Raw genomic sequence first — 22,072 nt, 5'->3', positions numbered from 1 at the left:
CAGTTATGTAATAAATACTGCAACAGGTGGTTTTTAGTATTTATTATTCTCACATTTATTCTAGACTGTCATATTTCTCTTAACCATTTTTATTACCTCTGCCATTAGTACTTCAAGTCCTTCTTGGTTTTTTTCCTTAGCAGACTGGATAAAGTATTGTCGCTATGTCATCAGTGGACTATAGCATAAATATAACCAAGATGCATTATTAGTTGAGTTTTGTCTCTGTCCCTGAGAGCAGCAGAGAGAAAGCTGTTACTTCTAGCTTGCACCTTCCTTGTTTCTTTAGAAGTTTGATGGGCCATCTTTTGAGAGAGTGCTGTCATGGTGACAGCAGAATAGATTGAAACTCAGGTTTAAGTCTCAGTTTTAAATTGAAGTAGACCAGGGCAGACCTGCACTTAATTTGGCTCTAATTTAAAAACCAAAATGTAGATGGCCTTTGATTCCTCACAATGTGTTCTTTCTCACGCTTTGTCTTCTCCCTCAGTAGCTTGGGAGGCTGGACGGAAGGGGGGAGGCTGGGCCAGATACCCAGTTTGACTGACTTTATGGGTCTGACTCTCTGAATTAGTATGTTAAATTACAGATTTAACAGGAGAGGGAGTATTACTTCACTTTATTGTTTAGTACTGTTATGGTGGAAAACATGGGTTTTATAGGCAATTTATGAGGTAGCTGTAGACCTTTTTGGTATTTTATAAAGAAAAATGTCTGTATAGCAATAACTGTTACAGCTTTTTTAGTGCACACTTCTGTGTTTATTTCGTAGGTATTCCATAGTAGAGGTTAGTATGGTGTTCATTAATAGAACAAGGGGTGTAATACATACAATGCAGAACACACTACGGTACTTCTCGAGTCTCAGTTGGCCTGCTTATGTGTGCATGCAATTTTTTATTTGGCAGCATCACATGCTAGTTCCTTGCTGTTTTGTTTACAGCAGTACGGTCACCAGACTGATGTTCGGAAAGACCGCAACTTTTTTTTCCTTTTCCTTTCATCTGCTTTTGCAAATTTCTCCTACTATTCCATCATAATCAATGCTGTATTTCATTACAAAAATATGTAATCACAGCTGAAAAAGTCCACACCCCAATAAGCTAAGGAGCGTTTTGTCACTTACTATAGAACGAGGCATATGTGGACAAGCATTGGAAAGCAAAATGGAGGTTACTTGCTGGTAATTAACATTTTTCAGGGTATGTTGCTCATTTCCACATTTGTTTCCAACTCTGCTTTGCTTTTCTTCTTGGAGTGAGGAACAAAATTGGAGGTTGTATGTCTCCTTGGAAAGTGAGGAGACACAGCGTGCACACACACAAAATGTATGTGCTTAGCCTAAAGCAAGCCATTATATGAATGTGTTATGGTTATTACGGCTTAATGAATGTTAGTTACGCGTAACAGCTTTCTCTTTCGTCTTACATCTTTGGCCTGAACTTGGTTTCAGCTCTCATCAGTGCTGCTCTGGTGATCCCACAGTGTGGTAGTATTCTGTCGTGCCAGTGGCTCATTAGAAAACCTCAATCAAAGATAAGCTTCCACTTCTTTCTTAATTTGTTCTTTCTGGAAGAGAAGGAAATAACAGGGAAGGGTCACTATTTATATCCTATTATATGTAATAAATCTTTAGAAAGATAGCAGCTTTTCATAGAAATAACTAGGCAAGGATTCCAAATGCTGTGAAAAGCCATTAAATTCTCTAAGAGGTGAATTGCTATTTTGGAGCAATAGATAGCTTAAGCAATGGCAAGCTATTGTTATCATTTACCTGGGCATCAGTATTTCTTGCATTCTTCTTGCAATACCTTAATAAAGGAAAAGACAGGAAGAAACATGAAAGCGTAGGGCGTTCCAATGATTTTCTTCTTCCTCTGAATAGAATATGGTGAAGAGATCGTGGGATGCACAAAGCCATTGAGTTTTCAGTGACAGCTGTTGCTGTTGGAGAGATGAAAGCACTTGGCCCAAGAGTCTGTTTATATGTTTGAGCAGAGAAAGTGATTTTCATTGCAAGGAGCTCTAAGTGAGACAGGCAGAGTCAGAGAATAAGAGAGCAAAAGATAATTATCTAAATTATGTTCAGGCTATTATAGAAGATGAATATAGTTAAAATGTAATTAAATATGACAGGCTCACAGGATGCAAGCATGGCTTTGGAATGCTAATCATCAATTACTGCATCTCCTTAGGGGGGTCGGGCAGAACGAGAGAGTTAGAAGTCGGGTGGCTGAGGTGAGATGCAGAGTGTTAAATAAGACACCGAAGGACTGTAACAAGGCTAATTTCTTTTGGAAAATGGAGCTGTGGTATCGGGGGACCTTTGCTAGCCAAACAACTTGTAGTGCTGCATTTCAGCTTGAGGAGCCTGGTATAAATCTGAGTAGGCTGCTAATCCCGAGTCTTCTCTTAGAGACGTAAACCTCAGCTTGAGGTAGTGATTATTTCTGTTGTGAAAGTGATGATCAGGACTGCTGCAGATTGAGCCGCAAATCTAAAATGAATCAACCAGCAAGGCAGATGTGAAAGCTGAAAAAAAGATCAAATCTTCCTGAAGATTTTAAAAAGCTAAAGCCTGAAAAATCAATTTGTTATAGGGTCACTAATAAGGGGTACAGAGATGCAGAAAGTCCAAAGATAACACTGTCAGTTTATGTGAGAAGTAAGTTCTGATAGCTTCTTCATGACCGCGTCCTAGGTAGAGAAGGTGAAAGTATTGCCACCAGCTTGAAAGATTTGTTTGCTTGGCATATGGAGAGTAAAGGTGAAGAAATGGCATCTATTACACAGAAGGATCTAATCCCAGACCAAAAATTAGGTGCTTTTGATATGTTTAAATGCTGCTGTTCCTGGAATACAGTGTCTTATGTATCAATCAATATCAGAGCTATGTATAAAGCTTGGAGGAAATTTTTGTAAAGACCATCAAAAGCGATTTTGAGGATAGAAAGACTAGCTCTTGTGAGGAAAGTATAAAATAAGCACGTGTGCATGGCATGACTACAAAATAATTTGCAAAATAAAATTTCTACAGCGGAACTGAAATTATTACAATAGTACTAGAAGAGATAACTAGTAGTAAAAGAAGAAGATTAAAAAGAAACTTAAGGCTTACCTATGATGTCTTTAACTTAATCGAGGGGCACCACTGAACAATTGTTATGGCTAGATACATAAATAGAAGTCTTACTGAATTTGTTATATCAGCAAAAAATGTGAGAAGAGGGCAGGTATGCCTTGATAATGTTCTGTCAGGAATCTCTTTTCCCATATGGGTATAGTTACACTGCATAAATTATCTCTTTGCTGCACAGTTATATCTGTACTAGAGAGGTATTGCTTTGTATATACCGATGTTCTCAAATGTACTGTTACAGTCAAAATCAGTGCAACTTTCTAGTGAAGATGATTTACCTTGCTTATTTCAAAGGTTATTTTTTTCAAAATCCATTTTGGTTGTTTTCTACTTTGGTTTTTTCCTTTTCGCTAGGGAAATAAACTAAGAGACCTAATTTTCTCATTATCCCATCAAGTACTAATTCTCTAGTGGCAATAATCTTGAATTTTAATAACTTGAATTTTAATAACTCTTCTACAAATTGTCTGTAATTTTTACTTTCTTTTTCCAATGGGAAAGGAATAAAATGGACACATACCAAAACAGGAAATATTCTTAGGATCAAATTTATTGAAAACCCTATCTCCCTTCAAGTCTCACATCTTCAATAATTATTTCTCTTTACTATTTTCTGTCATGTTTAATATTATTAAAAGGGTGATTATAATCCAATCCTAATAACAGCATTGTGGCAGAAAGTAAGGACTTGTAATGCAGTGGGAAGTGGAAGAACTTCGGAGCTTCCTGGAGGAGCTGATTTAGAAGTGTGCTGTCAAAAGGATCTTCAGAGGCCTTGTTCTCAATCTCTCTTAGTACCTATCACGTTCTTCAGCTGTATTCCTGAACAGAAGTGTCAGCTTCACTGTTGTCACTTCATACAACAGACAATGGCATTAACTGCCATCTGTGGAAAATCTACACTGAGCCCTTGCAGTGTGTATTTGACCAGTGTGCAGAAGTACTATAAATAAATACAGGCTCATTTGTATTCTAGTCTATGATCCTGAATTGACCTATTTTCTCGTCACAGAACACAAACTCTACCTTAGAAGCTAGGAAGGCGTAGATTGTTCTTAATAGCTTCTTTAGGACTTCAAATTCTTTTATTTGGAATAGCTTTAGATTATTTTCCAGATCGCTAAACAGGGAAATCTGATTTTTACATCATCACTCTCCTTGCATAAAGTGCGTGCCTGTAAATGTAAAAGCATATGCATAATGCAAACTAAGGCAATTCTTTGTTATGAGACGTAGTGTTGCAGTCATCTAATTGTCCCAGGCACTCATCTTTGGGACTCTGTACTTCAAAGTAACAAATTACTTTTGGCCATGAAGATTAACTGACTTGGCTGTACTAGAGTAATATGAGAGGGAAACTCAAGAAGAATTGTTCTCCTGTTTAGGGAAAAAAATGTTTAAATCCTAGCAATCTTTCAGATCTTGAGACAGTCAACAAAATAGTCCATTCTCATTTTATATTTTATTTAGAGCTAGAAGAAACAGCCTGAACTTTAAAATAAGGAGGCCATAGCCACATAACGGATATAAATAAACCATGCCATTAGATAGATAACTGCTGTACCTCTGAGACCTGACACAGACCGCACCTTTCTATTATGATGAGTAACTCTAATTACATCCATTACTTCATGCAGTAATACCAGTGAACTACTTGAAATTAGGTCTTGATTGGGCTCATAATCTTCTTTAAGCAAATATAACCTGACAGCAGTGATAAAAGTAATAGTCGACTAAATTAAACCCAGAGACGCTATCTTTGTGACAAAGAGGTTTTCCTACTAAGGGAAAATTCGAGTGCCTGACGAATAGTCAGCATCCAAGCTGTTCATACTGCCAGGCTTTGGGGTAGTCTACTGGTGGTGAGTGGTGGTTTATTCCAGTTTTGCTTTGGTCCCTTATTTCTTATAGGAACACTTCTGAAGGTACTCTGAACACGTTCAGGAAAACTATCCAATGTTCTTCTTCTGTAGTGAGTTAATCAAGTTATACTGAAGTACATTTTATTGCTGAAGCCTTCTGTGACAGAGTCTAGTTTTGCTAAAAAGTTAAATTCTGTATCTAGCTTTCATGCGTTATGAATATAAAATAATTTAAATTCTAATGTGATCAAATACTAATCTAGTGTAGTGGAAGACCGGCATCAAACTGAAACCTCTAGTTCCGATTACTCTTGTTTCTTCTGTTTTGCTGTCAGTGTGTTCTGTAAGCACAAAGCTATGGTAGGAATTGGTGTCCTTTTCCTGCTGCTTGAGGTATTGTACCCCACCCAGATCAGAAGAGTATGAATGAGGAAGGAAGAGTACAGTGGTCCCAATCTACCTCTAAGTGTTCTCAGTGTACCCCAAAAAGTTATGCCCCAGCTCTGGGAGCGGGTGGTCTGTTCTCCCCACTGCCTCTGCGTCAGGATGGGGAAATCCTCACAACCTGAACTGCGAGGAATGCTTTCTGTCACTCCTAATTCACTGCAAGGACCTTGGCCCACACAAGGGAAGCTTGGCTCCTCTGCCTCCACTGCGCCACTTAGAGTGGGAGGAGTTTATTTGAGGGTTTGGGTGAATTTTTTTCCCATAGAGCAGTAATTTTCTTTAACCAAGCTCTGATGATTTCTCATGAGTAGTTAACAGATGGGTGCCTTTACTTTTATTTATCTGATCTTTTGTTTATCTAATACAGTCAGTATTAGTCAAGGATTTTAGACTTTGATTCAGGTTGGGGTTTTTTTTTTACCATTTTCTTAACTTTCAGCAAGAATATGAGTATTCTTCCTGCATACAAATGATAGTAGTATAAGGTACGTATAAAAACACAGAAGCAGAGTCAACGCACTTAAAAATAAAAATGAACAAGGAGTACTGGAAATTCAGGTGATGAAAAGTGTTTCTCTGTTTGCCCTATTAAGTGATAATAGTACGTACTGTCACTTGAATGGATTCTCTGTACATTTTACTGCAAGCCATTCTGACAGTGGTTAATATTTGTACGTCTTTCTGGATTTTTTTTGTAGATCCTGGCAAACAATCACTTTTGATAAACAGCCTGCATCTTTTATCAGAATAGTTGGAACTCACAACACAGCTAATGAGGTAAGAACCTGTTAAGAAAACCTATATTCTTCATGAATATACAACAGTACAGTTTTTCATATCTTGCAATGAAATTGATAATGCCTTCTGAAATGTACTTGCTTCATTTTTTTGCTCTGGCAATCTAACAAAATAAGAATGAATGCTTTTCTTATTTGAGTATTTGTGAACTGTGTTATTGTCTTCCCTACGGAGTTGAAGGGCTGTTGCCAGTCTGGGGGATATTTTGGGAGTTTTACAGACAAAGTACAGTAAAGTGTTTCTGGTTTGACCTTTCCACAGTGCCATTCCTATTGGATTTGGTTTTAAATTAATCCTTATTTTGATGAATGATGAAAGTACCATTTTAGTGCACTAGAGAAAGGTGTGTAGTCTCTGATCGCTTGGTTTTATCACCTTTCTATTATCTTTTTAGTGAATAACGCATAAGAAAAACCTCATTCTTCATCAGAAAATCTTATTTGCATAAGATTCTCTTATAATTAATTTTCATACCTGGTAAATCAGTTAACCAATAGTGGCTGAACCGGGACTTTTTTCAATTCATCTTATGCAGAAAAAATATATTTTGCCCTAACTGACCAGGTGCAGTATCATTCTCTTTTTGTTTACTTGTGCTTGTCTTTCGTAATTGTTGTGTATTGTCTCAGATGAAGTCCAGATTGTACAACTGACTTCAGTGAAACAATTTACAATATGTGAATTTAAGAATATATGTACGTCTTTGTGAGATTGGGACCTTATATGATGAGATTATAAAAGGCACCAAAAGCTGCTGCTTCTGTGTGTATGCATGCATGTCTAAATCCCACGCATGTAGTTCACCACAAAACGTTGTACTTCATGCTTTACAATGAACTTTGGATAGCACTGCTATGTTTGTAGTAATTAGAGTTTGTGAACTCTACGATACAGGATTTTTGATCATATTTAGCATATGGGATTGCTGGTTCTTAAACATTGGAAGAATCATCAAATAGCTTTGTTTATGTCCAATTTTAGAGCAATTATTGCAAACATATGCACCACCAGATGTCAACATTAGTTCTCAGCAGACAGTTGGAAAGAAGCTGACCAGTCAACTGAACTGAGAATACAAATTTTTATTTTTTTATTTTCTAAGCACTGTCTCTTGCGGTGTACAGTTCAGTCTTAATTGATGAGTTCTTAGAAATACAGAGTCAGCAGCTGCCTCCAGGCTTGTTGTACGTGCACGAAGGAGCCCTTGGCCTTACTGATCCATATAGGCAGTCTTGTTTGCTCTCATGCCAGTCTGTGTAAGTTCTCATCTCTTTATTAAAAACGAGATGCATTGCGTAAACTTAGAAAATCAGCCTACAAGAAACATTACCTCCAACTTTTAATTCTTAAAGGTAGCTTTATGCCCTGAAGAGTGATGGGCTTTTAAACATAATTCTAATTTGTCATGGTTTAACCCCAGCCAGTAACTAAGCACCACACAGCCACTTGCTCACCACCACCACTACCCCCCGCCCAAAGGAGATGAGGAGGAGAATGGAAAAAAAACTCATGGGTTGAAATAAGGACAGTTTAATAGGATAACAAAGGAAGATGATCATAACAGGTGATCCACAAATATAATTGCTGACCACCATACTACCGGTATGTGCAAATTGAGGTTACAGCTATGCATGTAGTGGCTCAGTGGAACTATAAACACGTGCTGCTGTTCTAGGTCTTTTCCTCTTTTGTCTTTAAAATCTGTACCCAACGCTTTTTTAAATTATTTCTTCTAAAGCTTATAGATGAGGAACATTATCAGCATGCACATATTTCTAAATTACATTTCTTCTGACAGATATAAAACAGATGATCTGTAACATTTTTTGTCATAATTTTTCGTTTTGCAAAGAAGGCAGCAAGATTTTTTTTTATACTTGCAATTTAAATAACAGTGTAACCAAAGTCTTGGTTTGTTCTGGAGTCTATAGTCTTGGTAGTCTCTTCAGTAAGAACAAAAGTAGTTTCCAGAATTATTTGTCCACGGCTGGTTGTATCTTATGTCAAACCATTCTCATTTTAAACAAAATATGCTAATGGCAGCATATTCTCATCAAGGATTTTTACTGTAATAGGTACAAAACCACTCCCTACTTGTTCTACAAACACATACCTTAAAAGCACAATCTATACTTTTCAAAGGGAAGAGTTGATTTTTGGAATTGCAAAAAAATCCCATAAAATTTCTCCATTTTGTGAATGATTTCATCTTTTAAACTCATCTTTTCCTTGCCATGTTTTCCAAGTTTTGAAAGACATGATGTTCACGGATATTTTTTTAATTCTTTCTCCTCCCAAGCATGTGAATATGTTTTGGTATGTTAGAACATGACAGAAGTGTAACTTTTTTTTTCTTGAGTTTCCAGACATCCTATTTTTATAAAGAAAAGGATCATTTCTCCTTAGCTCTCATCATCATGTATTTGTCAGACAGGTCACCTGATACTTTGACTGTGTAAGTTTTATGTTGTTATTCCTCTTCAGTATTAGTGACCTGGAAAGGACACCTAGTTGCTAAAGTGAGAGCTTTTTCTTACAAATTACTGCACCACTGTTTATGTACTTGGCCTTCCTGCTTTGTATGTTGGACCTTTCTTAAAATATCCATGAGAATTATAACATGCTGTTGCTCAGAGGATGATGCTGCACTGTCAGCTCTGCCTTTTCAGAGAAACACATGCAGGATTGTTTGTTTTAGTAAACTGTTCTGAAATATGTAATTCCGATATTGGAGGAAGCAGATGAGCTCAATTGTATTCACTGTCCTCTGCTTCTCTCACAAGCTGTATTCTCTATATGTTGAAGTGGCAGAGTCACTGAAATTAATGTTGTAAAATCACAGGCTTGTTAATGTGCCAGATGCTGAGTTGAGCATTAAGAATTTATTATGAAAGAACCAGTAAAAATGAAAGTTACAATTCAAGAATCGGGTACTTCAGACTTTATAGACAACTATTAGCTAAATTTTAGTGGTATCTATACTATATTTTAAAAAGCATGCATCACTATGTACAGTCAAGTTTTAAATGAGAAACACTATTGGTGGGGGATCCAGTAGAAATACAGAATCTTCTGACTTGGTGTCGTGGTTTAACCCCAGTCAGTAACCAAGCACCATGCAGTCGCTCACTCACCCTGCCCTCCCCAGTGGGGTGGCGAGGAGAATGGAAACAAAAACCTCATGGGTTGAGATAAAGACAGTTTAATAGGATAACAAAGGAAGATAATAGTAATAATAATAATTTTATATATATTAAAAAAACAAGTGCTGCACAAATACAATTGCTCACAATGTGCAGAAGGGGAAAAAAACAACCCCAATGCCCAGTCTGTTTCCAAGCAGCGATCCTGCCTCCCAGGTAGCTTCCCCAGTTCTATCTGGAGCATGACATGATATGGCAGGGAATGTCCCTTTTGCCAGCCTGGGTCAGCTGTCCTGGCTGTGCTCTCCCAGCTTCTCGTGCACCTGGCAGGGCCTGAGAAGCTGAAAAGTCCTTGACTTAGTGTAGACACTGCAACTACCTAGCAACAACTTAAAATATCAGTGTGTTATTAACATTATTATCATACCAAATCCAAAACACAGCACTATACTGGCTACTAGAAAGAAAATTAACTCTCAGTGGAAACCAGGATGCTTGGAGACCTCCATCCCATTCATTAAACTGTGCTGCCTTTCAAGGAAAGCAGCATCTTACAGAGGTGCACTAATGAGATAATGTTCTTTTCTGCAAATCCTGATGCCAATAAGTGCAGCTGGAAAAACAACAATAGCTGTAACTTTAAAAACATGGGAGCGGGATGAGTATAAAAGGGGCTTCTCAAGAAGCGTAGCTGAATGCGAAAATTGGCTTCTCAAGAACTGTAACAGATGGAGAGAATTCGTGCCACTGTAGAAATTAGTTCGGCTTTAGAAAAAAAACTCACCAGAAGAAATGCAGAGAAAAACCATTTTGTGCACACATCTGTGTGGGTACGGGTGTAGATTCGTAATCTGTTCATATGTGTATATGTAAAGGCATAGCTATACATCTCTATGTGAGCATGTGTGTATATATAGAAATATAAACATGCATCGCTATAAAAAACTGCAAGAATTCTTACACTGAGAGGCACAAGAAAATATAATGGGGATTAAAAACCCCAGTGACTGAATATTTTTTTAATTCGTTTCACGTCTGCTGTCAGAATTTGAATTAACTAGCTACGTCCTCAGAAAAGACCCAGGGGCTATTGCAGACATGTCATTGCAGACGTCTGCTCAATGTGCGCTTGAGCAGGGATGGTCACAAAGAATAACAGGATTTTCAGTTGTGTCGAAGAAGGGATAGAAAATATAATATTCTGTAGTCTTGTATGAATATGTTGTATACCCATGTCTTGTTTACGGTATCTGATTTTGCCTACATTAACTTGAAAGGGTCTGGGAAAGGGCAGTTAAGATTAAAGAGATTACCTTTGTTTGTGAAAAGAGCTTTAACAACATGATCTACTTGCAAGAAGAATGATACAAGATGTTATAAAAGCATATAAAATTAAGTTAAAACAATAACTTTAAAATTCAGTTTTTAATATTCATCAAGCTTTAACTATAAAACTACAATGCATGAGAAAATGGCAAATTTTAGATTGGTATTAGTGAAGAATTGTTTAGCATGTGGCAAAGCTGTGCAATTTGTAGCAATGAGAAATCATGTGGAAAGAAGCTTTGTAACAATTTTAAAGAGTTCTTCCCCCTTCTCCTCCCAGGCACTTCAAGAACAAGTAGAAGTAAGAGTAAGTAAAGTAGAAAATAAATTGGAAAAAATGCTTAAACAGATGGTCCTCTTACTCTAAGATACAGTCACCTGTACAGTGGTCTCAGGTATTGTTTGAAACATCAGAAAATGATCACTGTTTGAAATGGAATATTTCATCTGATGAAGCCGCAGCCTCCTTGGACACTCTGCCTTTCTCCATGCTCCAGGATCTGTCTGTAGAGCTACCATTGCTATTACAGCAGAGGGCAATCTTGAAATAGAATCATATTGGTAATGATTTAAATTTCATTTCTAGTGTGTATGAACATTCAGTCTTTTGAGGAAGTAATTAGATCATAAGATACATTTAAGACAATTAATATAATTGCTGTTGTCATCCGATAGCATGTAGTACATATTTATGCTACTTGGCAAAGAAAAAATAATTTACAAATATGTCTATCCGCTTTGGAACCATCTTTCTGATTTTTAGTGCCATATGTAAAGGTTGGTATAATTTGAAGGCCTCTTCTTGCTTCCCTTGTGTCACTTTATAATATTTATACCCCATGGACAGACGTTTTTGACCTCATGGTGAAATACGCTAATTTGACTAAGTACTTTGGCACTGATCTGGCCTGCATACTTCCGTATAGATTTCATCTTACATCGATCATGCTTTTGCCAGCATTCAACTGTGTTGCTTTATCTTCATTTTTTGTTCTCTCCAGGTGTTTCACTGCGTGCATTTTGAGTGCCCAGCCCAAAACAGTACCCACAAGGATGAGAGTAGTAGCAAGGAAGTGGCAACAGCAGAGGTGGGGACTGGTGGACAACAGCTGGTTTCTCGCCCTGTTCGAGCTGCAAGTACTAGTTCCCTGCATTCCCCTCCTGGATCCACCTCGCGTTCACATGCTCACCAGCCCTAAAGGAGATTGACAGGGAGCTTTTGCAGCCCTGCTGACATTATATGAAATTATTCAGAACCTTCTTGTGCTGGCACCTTTTCTTTCTTTTTCTCTGTGAACAAAGGGGACCATGTCTGAAAGCTGGAAATGCTGAAATGGAAAAGGCTTTTCCCAAGGACATGAAGAGACTGCTTCACTCTCCTCAATTTGTTCAAATTAGGCTGGTCTCCGAGGGGGGAGAAAATAGGTCTTCAATCTTCATCAAGTACCCCATTAACACCCTACCTCTCTAATCTAACCAAGGCAAGGAGAACAGAAGGAAATAAAAGGCAGAGCTACAGTGGAAATCTAAAATGACTCGAGCAGAATGGAAGGCATATGAAATAAGTATTTGTTCCCTGAAGGCTTCCATTAGCAAAGAAAATGTTTATGGAACACATCAGTCCAGAATATATGTTATTTTTAAAAGTTATTCTTCATTCATATTCCTTTGTAACTAGTAATCTGTTTTCTAAATTCTTTTGACTCTGTATTCCACTTTATGTCTCATTTTTGGCTGTAGCAAATACTGTGCAGTAAATTAAGGAAGTCTCAAACACGTTTACCTGCTGAGATGCAAATTCCCTCATTCATCAGTGGCATGACAAAAAAAGCCTTCATGATATCAACAAACTAATTAATGGATGTTATATTAGTCTTGACCTTAGTTGACTTTTCAAAGTACAAAATTATTATTTCTTACACTCAAAAGTAAATTCCTAAATCAAGCATCCATCTTGAAGAAAAACATATTTTTTCACTCCTGAAGATGATTACTTAAATTTTACCTGTATTTCTAAGAAAACTTGCAACAGATCATCAAAAATGTTTGGCTTTAGAAAAGCGGAACTGCATCTGGTCGCTGACAAGCAGTTGTTCAGAGTACAAAAAGAAGAATTTTTGGATACTTTTTTTTTTTTCTTCCCCCCAAGAAACAAACATTTTACAGTCTGGAGCTAAAAATTCAAAGACTGTGTGTGCGTAAACTTTTCTCATAATCTTCATAAAATATGATGCTTTTACACTGTTTTGTAAAAGATCTGGCGCTTACTTTACAATCACAGAATTTGTTATCCATCTATGTTTGTCTGGGTTACATTGCCTGCTACTTTGCTTATTCTCAGTTCCCACACTGATGATGATGCAGTCTCTTACTCTCCAGATCTATGTGACTTTCAGGAAGAGCTCCATGTTGGTCTTTCAGTATGGGATAAAGTGATTTTGTATGAAGACAAACACTGATGTAATTGGCAAAATTGATTAGGAGGGTTGTTACTCCTCACAAAGTATATTATATTGGAAATGTCAGCTATCCAGTTTTATGAACTTGGAATTTTCTGTGGTGACAGATAGCCTTGTCAGAAGAAAACAAAGCTAGCGTAGGATAAATACGGTTTTCCTTTGCATAACCATAGTGATAAAATGAGTTATATCAACATAGCAAATAGTACGTTAATTTATCACACTACTTAATTTGAAAGAATTTCCCTGTTGGATACTGGTTGTGCTAAAAACAGGAAGAAATATAACAAGGGGTGGCAATGAATCAGTAGAAACTTTGGAGGAGAAAAGCTTCCTTTTTTCAAATAAAATTGATTAGGGTTTGTCAACAACATTACAGTATTTTTCCATTGCCAAATTGCAGTTGAGTTCTGACATTTGCATCCAGCCCCCTCCCTTGCACCGCTGCTTGTGCAAGTCTGTGGGTGAAGATGCACGCCCATTGCGTTATATCCAGCTTACGACACGTGCCACGGCTGCCTCACACGGTCTGGAGTTCTGAGGCAGGACGCTGCTCGTGCCGGGCAGCACCGCGCCGAGGCCGGGGCGCTGGTTGCCTTAGGGCTTTTAACAGCCTTTGGAGAATGAAAGAATTGAGACCAGCGACTGGGGACACAACTCTCTTGTTTAAGTCTACGTCCAAAGAGTTAGATTTTTTTTTTTTTTCCCTTTTAAAAGTAAAATCAGAAAACTTTTCTATTCTGGTTGTAATCCATGCTGGAACTACTGAGCTGCATGGAGCATGTCTTGTCTTTGGTAGGTAAGTCCCTCTGTGTCAGTGGTGGTATTTCTTTGCAATTTGATCAAACGAGTTTGCTTTTCTCAAGCTGTGGAAAAGCAAAGTGCGTAACTTCCTAACCGTTAGTCTTTAGTATTCCTCTTTGTAGAGAACGTTTAAAAAAAAGTTTGTGCCAGCTATTCTGAGTTGAGGCTCTCAGAGAAAGCACAGGATTTTCAGTTTGTAATCTTTGTGCACAATTAATTTTCATGATACAAATAAGTCTTATAGACTGTAATCTACTGCAGATCTTTTTTATTTTGTCCTATGACTCACTGTTGAGCAAAAATGTCTATTTATTTCCCATGACATTTGCTCTCTGCCAAGTATCTGAAAGAGCAGATCTGAGAGATTCCCAAAGCAAAAAGTACCAGGCCCTGTAGACCTCCCAGTTCTCCACCCCAAAATATCAATCAAAACAAAAAACAACTTTGCATTGTCCCTTCATACAGGTGAATAAAAATTTTTAGTGTTAGACTGATTCTTAGTCAGACCTGGCCTTTCTCACAGTCTTTATTTTCTTCTGTCAGAGGTACTCTTGGCACCTTGTCACTGAGGTGAGTCCAACGTGATCACAGAGCTCCCAGGCTTTTAACACAAGCCCGGCCACAACTTCACATATTCTAGTGGGAATCCTTTACAGTTTTATTCAAAGAAATAATGTTGAAATGTTTAAGGGACCTGAACTCTGCTTGGTCTTCTAACACCACCCACCAGCAAACACCTCTGTTAGCTGTATTGCCTAGTATGGGTCTCTGTCTTAAACATTGGGTCAGCAACATATTACTAGTGACAAAGGAAGATCTCGCACAAAACTGATTTGTGGTTTGGTGTGAATATTCCCATTCTGTCTAATTATTGTCTGTACTTACTGACTCCCAATTTCAGATGTAGTTCTTGTATATTCTTTTTTCTTTTTTTTTCTTTTTTTCTTTTTTTTTTTTTTTTGCCTTTCAGTGGAAATAAGTTGGGCTGTTATGGCTTTAGCATCAGGGCATTTATACTATCAGGGTTTAACAGAGTGATGAAATACTGTAATTATTCAGGACTGTGTTATCACGTACTCATATTTTATTTGCAACAGAGGTAGAGCAGAACCAACCAGGTATTCATTGCTTTCTTGTCAGAAACTATAAAATAAACCTGCGTTTTGATTTCTGTGTAATGGAACTAACTATACTGTCACTATTGAGCCATTATTTGTTTAGTACTTTAGTTATGGTAATTACTATCTTTAAATTCCCCAGGCCTCATGTTCTCAGTTTTTCTTCCATAGGTTGAATTCAGGCTTAGGCCTGACTCATATGGAGCTCAACAACGCTCTTTCTAAAATGCATTTAAAAGATGTTTATTCACAGAAATGTACAGCTATATATCAACTCCTTAAAACAGATTTATCTGGGAACATTATTTTCTGAAGTGAGCAAAAATAATGCAGCTGCGTTTTCAAGCCATTGCCAATCATCTCTAAAACAAGTTCAGATGGCATGTTAAATGGAATCACAATGGAGAAGTTAATCCAAGTCTAATGTAAAAGACAATACAGAGGAGGAGTCACCAATTTTGTTCGAGAAGGAACTGTTCTTCATTGCAGTTTGCTTCCTTTAGAGCTCCACGTCTCTTTTTTCCCCCCATGAAAATGAGTTGTTCTTGTTTATTATGGCAACTCATGAAAGACCTCAGTGCTTCTCTGCATTGCTGAAAAATTCAAATTAATTTAATGCATCTTCATCTTTACTAGTAATAACATCAAATTAGAGACTTTAGTTTAGTATCTGATTTGATGAGAGTTGGTTTCCATGAAAGCAAGCAAAAGATGTCTATAATTATTCCATTCAAAGTAAATTAAGTTTTCCAACCAAATGCATGAGAGCATCTACTCATTATTCAGCGATGTTTTGTGCATCTAGAGTCACCACGAAGATTAGAAGACAAAGTTAATGCCATTTTTGTCTGATTGTTGTGCATTAATAGTTCTGGTTATACAGTGACGCCCACTCAGAGACACTCGATAAGGAATTGGAATTTAGATGTGATTTCACAGAAAGTAGACATGCTATACATTGCTTTTTCTCTATGAAGGTATTGATTGGCTTACATTTTGACAGATGTTAATATACCATCAAACGGGCAAGTGAACACATTGGTAATTTTGTTGTGGCTGAAGTAGTGAGCAATCAATCAGAGCCAGTAAGAGTTCATGTATTTAAGAGTAAACATTTAGGCTTGTAGGTCAGGATATCAGTTGCCAGAGGACAAACCATGCATCAAAAATAATAATTTGTAGATCCCAGAGGATGCCTGAGGCCTGGTTCCCATCTCCAACTCTCAGTTAATGGTGTATTTAGATTAGAACCCTTAGTTCTCTCTGAACTGATTGTTGTTGTTGTCAGTTGTACTGGTTAACTCAGATGTAGAAGCTCCACAAAGCTTTGTTCAGGATACAGAAACAAAAGTCCTGGGTCAATTTTTAGGAGTACCTAAATAGTCACATATATATATATAAAAATATATTCAATTGAGCTAGTAGCTAATTATTTAGCTTGAATTTAGAACAGGTTCTAAAGCTCTAAAAAAAAAAAAAAATTAAAAAAAAAAATTCTGTGAAATGCTACCATTGTGGTATGGCAGGATGCTGGCTCTATTTTATGGTTGCTTAAAAAGTGCAAGTATCTAAACAAGGTATGGGGGAGCAGGTCCAAAGCTGGCTTTGCCCAGTTGTTAAGTATTGGTCATTTGGCTGTAGGGAAGTGTATAAAATAGAGCAAACTATATGCTCATCTCAGACAAGGGAGCAGGCCAAACACCACACCTATATTCCTCCTAGCGACCTCGTATGCTCTGCCTTGCAGTGTTTACAGAGTAAGCCTTCATATGACTTTTGTTAACTGCTCAAAAAAATCCTGCAGATTTTTCTTTGGCCCATCGCAAGCTTTTATTACAAATATTTGGCTGAGGTAATGTCGAAGTCCTGCTCATGTTCCATGATAGCATCTGGATCTGGGCTTGATTTTGAAAATGCATACTATAAAAATGCATACTACTAAAATAGATTTTAGATCACCCTGCAACTTTTCTTAGATAAAGAAAGGCCAAATTAACAGCTGCAGTACAATATGAAGAAACTGCAGGTATCTGCCATTTAGCAATAGATTGAGTGCCAGCGCAACTACATATCAATTTTGTAATGCTGTGTATGTTTAATTACTATGATATATACAAGTGGTGGAAGTGAAGAATCAGCTCTGCACTTAAGTAATAACACGCTTGTGGCATTAGACATCCGCAAATTATTTCTTTTTCTATTCCTTCCAGCCTAATAGAATATACAACCCAGTGCTGGGGGCGGGGAGGAAGGGTAATTGGTTCATTACCTAAACGTCATGGGAATTGAAATTCAGGTTATTTTGGCTAAAAATCTGAATGAGTGATGACTTCACCTGGCAGAGGTGTAAACATGCCTCTCCGGTGCCTCCTGCTACTTTAGGTCCTGGGCTGTCATAGAGGAGGAGAACTGCACTGTTGGTGCAATGTAAGTACTTTTCCTCATTTGAACTTTTACTCATCTATTTCATTTTTAGCATCTTGACACATTCTTTCTTTTTGTGCTGATCCTCATCCCTCAGTTAAAAGAAGGTAACTTCATTTCTCATGATTTTTCAGAATTATCCAGTGACTCCCGAAAACTGGCAGATACATCAATCCCTCAGTCTGTATTGTCTGAGGAATTTACAAAACTGACCTGTATGCTCTATTACAGCAAATGCTGTGTGTCCAAAAAGTACCAGGTGACTCCTGAAACATGGAGTAAGTCGGGCTGTATTACTTACTGTTTGGATGAGGGTTTGTGCATCTAAAACTATGTGCCATGTCGCCCAAGTGAATAGTAGTTATTGCAGCTTCTTTCTACAGAGGAAGCAGGGAACTTGCACACCGACCAGAAATCCCTCTTTTCCTTCATATCATTTTTGGTCTACATCACCTTATCTGTTGTCTCTGTACTCCTGAGCGATCATCACTAGGTGATTTATGTTTAATACCTAGAACCCAATAAATGTGTTTAACAACAGATGTAAAGAGGTTTTTATCTTCACAGAAAAAAAAATGAGATTGTGCTTTGGAAACATAGTCAGGCCCCAGAATTGTTTTTTGGCATCTTCTGTAGCCGTCCGTTGGGGTTTTTAGTTATTTTCAGCTGCTAAATGATGGTAGAATTCTTCACAGTAACTTCTCATGGAGATTGTCCCGTGGAGAAACAGCTTTTGAAACAATCACAGTGGGTTCATTGCTGGAGAACAGGGGCAGGTTTCTTCGGCTTTCTATAGGCCAGGATCCTGTTTGGGTAGTTCTGCGAGTTTGTTTATGCATTTTTAATAAAAAGGGCATCGGTGTTGTATGATTTGGATCTATTTCAGGAATGATGTAACTTAGTCATTTTGAGAGGTAAATAACTTTGAGTGAATGCTTTTATGCAATAATACAAAGTTCACGGGGCTTAGATGATTAGATTAGAAACGTATCGCTTATGGCAAGAGCTGGAGTTGGAAGGAGCACTTTGGGGGAGGGACTGGGACGGATTTACATGTGTGCCTCTCTGCATATGTAGCTAAGAAAATGTATGTGTTACCCAAGTTGAAGTGACTGTTTGCAAAGATGTGTTTCTACATGGCCTTTTTTTTTTTCTTAATGTAGGGAATTTTGTTAAGGAATCTGGCACTCGTCCGAATGTGAGCACTGAAAAAAAAAAAAAAAAGAGAATGTAGGGAGCAAGGCTTTAGCAGTTTTTATGGGAAGAGCAACACGAAGATATGATTCTTGTGGTCTGAGCTAGTTCTATTTGTTACTCCTTTTCTTTTTATCCCTACCGAGCATCATATGACTGTTGCTGTGGTGTTCCCTGGAACTTTCCTCCAAACTGTGATATATTAAGGATTTTTTAAAATGTATTTATTTTTACCTCTTTGTCATATGCTGAATAGAATATCCTGGTCCCAGTTCATTCACATCAGACTTGAAGGGCAGCTACCACTAGGCTGTCAAGTGCTAGCGAGCAAAATTTAGATTTGGCTGTCTATGGATATGGGAAATACAAGAGCTTGGTACTTCCGTAATCTGTTTGCACTCTGTTTGTTACCCTTAAGAGAAAAATCACTAAGAGGTTTTCTGTTGACTTAAGCTTGCACAGAGCCTGACCTACTAATCTAAGTTAAGTATAAATACAAATTTAAGTATTTCTCTCTCACCGTGATGCTCAGATATATGCTCCCTTTGTTAGTTGTGCATTGCTCATTGTGTTAGTTGTACATAAGTGTTGTTTTCTAAATAAACTGCATCATCAAAAGTGAACCTTGAAAGAATTTGTAACTTTTCAGCGTTCCTGTGGGAAGGTATTTCAGCTGTCTGGAGATTCAGACATCACACTGAGCACATGGATTCATTTTGAGAAGTATACATTACTTCACAATTCTGTGCCCATGTCTATTAACCTTGTCCAATATCTTGTAAAATTTTCTCTCTGCTTTGTTCAATTTCATTATCATCATCGGTTTTCCTTCTGGAGGGAATGTTAATGTTGTTCCTTCAAAGATCATAAATTAAATATAAGGAGCCAGGCTAAACAGAAGTTCATCTTTTAATGCACTTTTTCACTCATTTCTGTCAGAGCTCCTCTTTCTTGACAGACAGTAGCTTAAAACTATACGGTTACATTTCCCTTCTCTGTAGCAGTTACCATTGGAGCGTCAAGGTTAGGTGCATTAAATCCCTTCTTTCTCCCATTTACTAAACGTAGAGTGGTTCTAAACTACCTCAGACCTTGTCGTGAACAGGTACAAGTTTCAGCTAAAGTGAATGCTTTATCATAGTCTTTGAATGTTCTTTAAGTGCATGTATATGTAGCGAAATCAGCCTGCCAGCCCCTGATTGCGTTTTCAGGAATACTGTCTCTGGAGTAAGACAGGTAACTGGGATGAATTCACAGCCACAGCCACTCAGGCTCGTACCGGTACCTCTTTCAGGAAAAACGTTTCAGGAGCGCAATTTCTGATATGGGAGGTGCTTCGACTTTCTGGTCTCAGCTCTTTGAAGGAACGTGACCTTGCCTGCACTGGACTACTTTCACCTCTCCTTTACTGTGACAACCGTCATAAAAATTGCATCGTCAGACCTCCATTCGTGGCCGTTAGCAGGAGCTGTGCTATTGCATTGGACTGTGCTCATCATATGAGAATAAACCCCACATGGCACGTTCCGATGACCTTGCCAATGTTTTATACTGCAAGGGATGCGCATTGCCAACCATTTGGGCTAATTAGGTTTGAGGTAAAATGATGGTTGCAGATTGTGCTGCAGTGATGCAATCAATAACTTTGGGAGTTGTCTGGTTTTGTAAGTTATCCATCGAACAACCCGGCAAACCTTGTTAGTACTGATTTCCTTTTCACCAGCAGACGCACGCATCATCAGACAAGCATTTTGTAACATGGAGTTTTCTATGAGCGTCTAAAAAAAGAAGCATCACAATTATATATAACAATGTGTGTATTTGTAATGAAAGCTATAGAAGTATTAAGCTGCTATAAGCTATTCCGTGCATGCTCTAGCATTGTAGTAACAGTTTGTATTAACAGCTGTTAAGCAGAGGGTTCTGGAGAGCAAGGAAGGCTGGCTCTGGATTTCTTTTTTAAGAGTTTCAAAGAACAGCAGAACTCGCCAGAGTGGATGAAGGACCAGACAATGCTCAAAGCAAATCATAAAGTGAAACTGTTGTGCTTTCTATTTATTTGTTTGGGGATTTTCCTTTAAAGTATTTAACTTCACAGGAAAATATAGAATATATTTAAAATAGTGACGATTAGAAATGCACCTTTTCAAGAACAAGAGGGGTGTGATTTGAGAAATAAAGTGATCTTTTGTGCTTAACTGCTTGTCTGTAGTTTCTTAAAATAATGGTAGAGCCTGTCTGGTGCTGCTCACATTTCGCATGTGAGAATAGAAGAGTTTTGGCGGAATTGGATTGATTTCCCAGCATGACAAGGAAATTAATAACATCATCATTGATATACTAACTCATAGTGATGCAGTTTTAATATCAACATAGAAAACGCTGGTGATTTTCACAGCGACTTTCAGGCTAGTGGGCATCCGTGAAGCTACTGCGAATGGTGAGAGCAACAGCTGCTGTAGGTTGCTACCAGAATGTGCCGCTGAACTCTCTGGAAGAAGCGTATGAATGAGCGTTTTGGTTTATTCCACAAAAAAGGGGGCAAATATTTTGAGATAGGGAATCTGTTTTCAAACAAACCAAAAAGGCTTGATTTTCCAGAGGTATTTAGCACTTGATTTCCTCTGGACTACCACGAAAGATGGGAGTACTGAGTGTTTGATTCATGAATATTAGGCCTTTGTCTGCCTGGCTTTATCAGCCTCACATATTGTGGTTTAACCCCAGGCAGCAACCGAGCCCCACACAGCTGCTTGCTCACTTTCCCCATGGCAGGATGGGGGAGAGAATAGTAAGGGTAAAAGTGAGAAAACTCATGGATTGAGATAAAGACAGTTTAATAGGTAAAGAAAAAGTCATGCAAGCAAAGCAAAACCAGGAATTCATTCGCCACTTCCCATGGGCAGGCAGGTGTCCAGCCATCCCCAGGAAAGCAGGGCTCCATCACATGTAATGGTGATTGGGAAGACAAACACCATCACTCCGAACATCCCCCACTTCTGTCTTCTTCCCCCAGCTTTATATGCTGAGCATGACGTCATATGGTATGGGATATCCCTTTGGTCAGCTGGGGTCAGCTGTCCCAGCTGTGTCCCCTCCCAACTCCCTGTGCACCCCCAGCCATCCCGCTGGTGGGGTGGGGTGAGAGGCAGAAAAGCCCTTGGCTCTGTGTGAGCACTGCTCAGCAGTAACGAAAACATCCCTGTGTTATCAGCACTGTTTCCAGCACAAATCCAAAACACAGCCCTGCACCAGCTACTGTGAAGAAAATTAACTCTGTCCCAGCCCAAACCAGCACAGATATTGATGAGAATTTTTGTAAGTCTTGCCTGGATTTCAGAACTTCATGCCCTAAAGC

General features: G+C 38.2%; 1 protein-coding gene across 6 annotated transcripts in view; it reads left to right on the top strand.

Moving 5' to 3' along the window:
* The window catches only part of BTBD9 (BTB domain containing 9), a 136,161-nt gene extending 115,249 nt beyond the window's left edge, over positions 1–20,912 (top strand). For 4 of the 6 annotated variants that reach the window (XM_054820155.1, XM_054820156.1, XM_054820160.1 and 1 more), the window contains 3 exons: positions 6,147–6,225; positions 10,996–11,022; positions 11,717–20,912. In XM_054820155.1, coding sequence (XP_054676130.1) covers positions 6,147–6,225; positions 10,996–11,022; positions 11,717–11,914 — 304 coding nt within the window. In that variant the 3' untranslated portion in view covers positions 11,915–20,912. The other 2 variants (XM_054820157.1, XM_054820159.1) reach the window with 2 other exon arrangements.
* The last annotated feature ends 1,160 nt before the right edge of the window (positions 20,913–22,072 follow it).

The sequence above is a fragment of the Grus americana genome, chromosome 3 (assembly GCF_028858705.1).
Source record: "Grus americana isolate bGruAme1 chromosome 3, bGruAme1.mat, whole genome shotgun sequence".
NCBI lineage: Eukaryota > Metazoa > Chordata > Aves > Gruiformes > Gruidae > Grus > Grus americana.
This window is presented reverse-complemented; position numbering and strand designations above follow the sequence as displayed.